At 33.8% G+C, this 5,000-nt stretch overlaps 1 protein-coding gene across 2 annotated transcripts in view; it reads right to left on the minus strand.

Moving 5' to 3' along the window:
- LOC137993748 (carnitine O-acetyltransferase-like) overlaps positions 1-5,000 on the minus strand; it is an 18,344-nt gene that overhangs the window by 5,613 nt on the left and 7,731 nt on the right. For both annotated transcript variants that reach the window (XM_068839746.1, XM_068839747.1), the window contains 4 exons: positions 4,524-4,698; positions 3,708-3,904; positions 2,324-2,424; positions 474-599 (listed from right to left, as the gene is read on the minus strand). In XM_068839746.1, coding sequence (XP_068695847.1) covers positions 474-599; positions 2,324-2,424; positions 3,708-3,904; positions 4,524-4,698 — 599 coding nt within the window. The remainder of the gene's footprint in view (positions 1-473; positions 600-2,323; positions 2,425-3,707; positions 3,905-4,523; positions 4,699-5,000) is intronic.

The following is a 5,000-nucleotide window of genomic DNA, read 5'->3' on the forward strand; positions in this document are numbered from 1 at the left end:
TCATTGTTCCACCATACTTGATTGGTTTCCCAGAGTACTTGAATGCTTGTGAATAAATTATAATTTCAATTTGTTTTTAATAATAATTTTTTGTGTTGTAACAGTTGTAAATTAAAGAAAATGAAGCAAGCAAGCAGTAAGAAGAGAAATTAAATCAGTTACAGACTCATAATCAGATTCACCCTGGCTAGTACTTTGCATCAACATTACAAAGTATCCCTTGAGCCTGAGATCATCAGCTGGAGGTATTGGGGAACATGAACTGTAACTGTTTACACCTAGTAGTAAGTATTCATGTAAACCGCATAAATTGTCTTTTATTTAGGACACTATATTTCTACATGTGTCTCTTACTGGGTCTGCATCTAGTTGTATGGAGCCTCAGTCTACTATAATAGGAGCATGCATTTAATACAGAGCACCATTCCAGTGGCAATGTTATTCTAGCCATAATATTATAGCTAAAGCCATACCTATCCAGGTCAGAAGCTGACTGTTGGATGGCTTCTTTTATTTTATTAGTCAAGTTCCACTTTAGCTTGGTTGGAGTTCCTAAATGCTTTACATCTGAATGTACTTTTATCTGTTGATGATTCTCTCTGGAGGAATAAAAAATCATATTATGAAATCTACTTGTCTCACAATTTTGTTAGTAGCAATGATTTTATTTTTTTGTCACAATTAATGGTTACAAGAAAAATAATTTCAAACATTGCATGGAGCAATTATTAATATCCCGAATGCACATTAATTTTCTGCCATGAGGCACTTAATATTTTCCCCGAGACCTGACTGGAAGCAATAAAATGAAAAGTTGCTCAATAGAAAACATGTTGAGCAACTTTTAATGAAAAAAAAATGGGGCAAATGTCCAGAGAAGATGCATAGTAGTCAGGCTAGCATAATGGCATCTTATGAGTTTTATATTACCGGTAATTTAATTATAGCACTAAAAGAGGACCTGGTGTACTGTAGGTCTTACATTCATTTCATGACCAAAAATTGCATAAGCCAGACAAGACAGCACTTAATTAATGTGAAAGTTCAGAGGAAATTGTCTTTAGTTGAGTGGACCAAAACCAATAAAATCACAACTGCCAATAATTTATAAACATCTAAGGAAATAGTATTATAGTACTGAATTATCCAAGCCAGGCAAACATATTTGTCTATTAAAGCATATTTATCCTGTGCTCTTTTAATACAGTCATGTAGGCCATAAGCAAAAGAAATATTTAAAGCGTACAAGTGCTGTTGTTTTTTAACCTTGGAAAAGGAATTTGAGTCACTTGAAGGTGACAGGGCTCAACACTAACTTTTCAGCTCACTATTATAATAGCCCAGTGGCTAGTAGCAGGGCTGCATGATTTCACTGTAGCACAAACTAAATTCACACTAGCCAGTCTCATCAGTTGCACAGTTTCACTCATTGGGCAAATTTTCCTCGGCCTTGAGGCCAATTCTCATGGAGCCATTGCCAAAACTTTGCAACTCACAATTGCACTGGAGTATGGAAAAGCGGAATTAAAAAAATGCGCTATATGCAATTGAAATTTCAACATGAAAGCACCATTCTATGCATGAAGCACAAAAGCAGCGTAATGCAGGAAAATAATATCTTAATGTAGATAAAGGATAAAGGTAATTCGAAAGGACAAACTTGGCTTAAATGAGATTTTCTTTTGAATAGGTTCAACAGCAATCAGTGTGTTATATGCTTGAATGGTTTTCAGAGACAACAAATATTCAGCATCCACAGTGCACATAAACAAGCTTTCTTCCTTGCAATGTGAGAATCACGACTCCTAGTGAAGATAGGTCACTCAATATTATCTCCTTTTTTTAAATTTTAAATAAATTATATTTGAATTCAACTTCTAAACAAGTATGTGACCTCTTGACCTTGTTGTTTACATTCAACAGCAGCCAAGAAGTTCATGATTTCACACGTGATTAATAATCATATTTTTCAAAGAATCATTCGTAACGCCGGGCGCGGGGAAACTGACTAATCCACATAATCATCATGGTATCATCTTTTAAGGCAGTTAATTCCATGAAAGCCACACACAGTTTCTGTTTTTGTTACAGTTAGTTTCTTTTCCCTCCCTTGCCTTATTCATACAAAATAATTTTCATTTTTGTTTTTATCCAGAACTCCACTGCTTCACAATTTTTACCAGCCCCAATGGCTAGTGAAAGCTACTAGCCCAAACTGAAATTTCACTAGCCTGTGGCTAGTTGGCTACCAGTTGAGCCCTGGGTGACTTATTAAAGTTGGACAATGTTTTAACTCATAAATGAAATTACATGTACAACTTACAAGTTTTCAAGAATGTAATTGCACAGGGCAGCAACAGGAGGACCCTCTGCAGCAGAGTGTTCATAACAAATTCCAGCATGCCCATCTTCACTAACACAAACCTGCAAAGCAGAGAAACACATAGTCAACGTATTGTTTTTAAAGAAGAAGTGATTTTGGAACATAAAAAAATTTATCTATTATAATAAAAAACTGCGATAAAACATATCTACAATGTAAACATTCTTAAATTTAAAAAACTTAAAACTTGGTTAAAGCTCTGTTAAAAAATGACGACGTTTCGACGTTAGCTAAACATCATTATCAACTGAAGTCAAAGTTATTTGAAAATTGCAAACTATAAATTTATACTAAAAGAACAATAGTTTTTGTTGATACAATGTAAGGAGCCTGTATAGTGAAAGGAAGGAACAGTGAAAATTATACAACTTGGCCTGGATGTTTCCTTTAATTGTTGTGAACTTTTAGTATTAATTTTATACAATCATGTAGTTTGCTATTTTCAAATAATTTTGAGTTGATAATGACATTTAGCTAACATCAAAACGTCATGTCGTTTTTTAAACATCTTGGCATTGAAGCTTTCAGTATTGTTAAGAATGTTTACTAGATACTGTATGTTTTATCACAGTTTTTTTAATAAAATTATAGTAATATTGTTTTTCAGTTTTATTAATTAAAGTTGTTTTTCAGACTTCTAAATTACGCACTGCCTTGAAAAATACTCACAGAGAAACTCAGTCAAGAATTAATGGAGCTGAATGAAGAATAAAGTTTGCATGGGTTTGATAATTATGAAAGACAACAACCCATATTAACTTTTTTTTGGCCATATATCATTTTCATATCATAATGACCAATATTACATGTACATGAATTTCATCCCATGTACCAGTATCTCCAGCTTTGATGAGTCTGAAATGTCCCAACTGTGAAACAATTTTTGTACACATAATAAGTACTTTTGGCAACAGAAAAAAAATTGATACAATGACCTTGAAGGCCCTATTTAAAGTGATTTAGAAGCTACTTCAATATGCAAAATATGACAGCATTTATAATAACTAGTGTGTTACATGATATCAAGCAGCTCTTCTGCAGCATGGTTGTGTATTGTTTTCATGTCAAAGGTGGTAACCTTTACAAACTTGTGGTGGCAACAGGCTCTTGGATAAAATTAAATAATTATTAAAATATTTTTGTAACGCTGGCATTCATACATTAAGAAGCTCAAGCGTAAGGTTTAATGAGTCTAATCTTAAATCTTTCAACTGTTACTATCGCTCTGTCAGGTGTCCAAGCTACAGTTTTGAATGTGATCCAGGAATTGAAAGCTTTGTTCTGTGAATACCCCAAAACACCCATGAAAATCAGCAACATTTACCTGTATAATTTTATCAAACCATCTGTTTGCACTATTATACTGTGTGCCATCCCCATGTAGGCACTGTCTGGCTGTCACTGATGATGTTGGCCTCTCCATGACACTTGGAGACTGAGTAGAGTGTGGAGGAGGTTGGTCCAGACAAAGAACAAAGACAGCGTCTTCTATAGCTTCAAGGTTGGCCTTGTTTTTACGATCTATCAGTATATGGTACAGATTTTAATTATTCTCAACATCAAAACTAATTTCCTTCTAAAATTTGTCAACACAGCAACCTGAAAGGTGTTTCTAGGCAATCCAAAATGAGTTAGTGTTCTTCAATATTCAAGGATTAGGATCAATTGTTATTGGCAATCTATTGGTCACCATGAAGTATTCTTTATGAAGTATTTCTTTATGTCATTTTATATGATGTTCTGTTTGAAAGAATGGTTAAGCTACCTGTTAATAAAATACCACCTCCTCTGAACATTGATGAGTTGAAATAGCAAGCATCTAAACATAATTGAGATTTTTATGGCCTAGCCCCAGTTAGCTTTAAAATTGAGCATTTACCCCGGCCAATAATTTAAAGAATGCATTATTAGTTTCCCTGTTGGTGGGAGCACATACTGTAGTCACAGTACATTGTCTTTCTATGAGATGTACCTGTCCAGTATCATTATCACAAAAAAACACTATCACCAGTTATCAAATCTAGTATGTATTAATTAAAATTTTATTTTATTTAGTGGCTGACTAATACAGATGTACAGTATTGTGATGAATAATTATTACAGGACAATAGTACATGCATTATAAATGCATGTAAATTACCTTGCCGCATTCTTTTCCTCTGTTTAGCCCAAAATGTTCGATTAGCACCAGTAAGAACTCCCACAGCTTCCTCAGAAGGGTTTGTATTGCTAGAGCTTGTTATCCTTTCTAACTGAGCAGCCAACTCTCCTTCACTAAGAGGTCGACTTCCATCATATACATTTAAAATGTAAAACTGGAAAAATTAAAACAAAAGAACTTTAACATAATTAATTAATTTCTTGTCTTTCCTTAAACTGTGCGATGGAAAATTAATAGTGACTTTTTGTGACTTATTATAAACAATGTTATTATAATTGGAAGTATCAAATCTTAGAGCGGTTTTCAATTGAGTGTCGGAAATAATTAGATAATTACTTTGGTTTATGATTACTTCACTCAGTGATTGGTTCAAAGTTCTTGCGCCATTTTTCAACCAATCAGAAGTGAAACCAAAACCAATCGTGGCTCATGCATACACATTTTCCTGTGCTTTGT

The sequence above is a fragment of the Montipora foliosa genome, chromosome 2 (assembly GCF_036669935.1).
Source record: "Montipora foliosa isolate CH-2021 chromosome 2, ASM3666993v2, whole genome shotgun sequence".
NCBI classification, from domain to species: Eukaryota; Metazoa; Cnidaria; class Anthozoa; order Scleractinia; family Acroporidae; genus Montipora; species Montipora foliosa.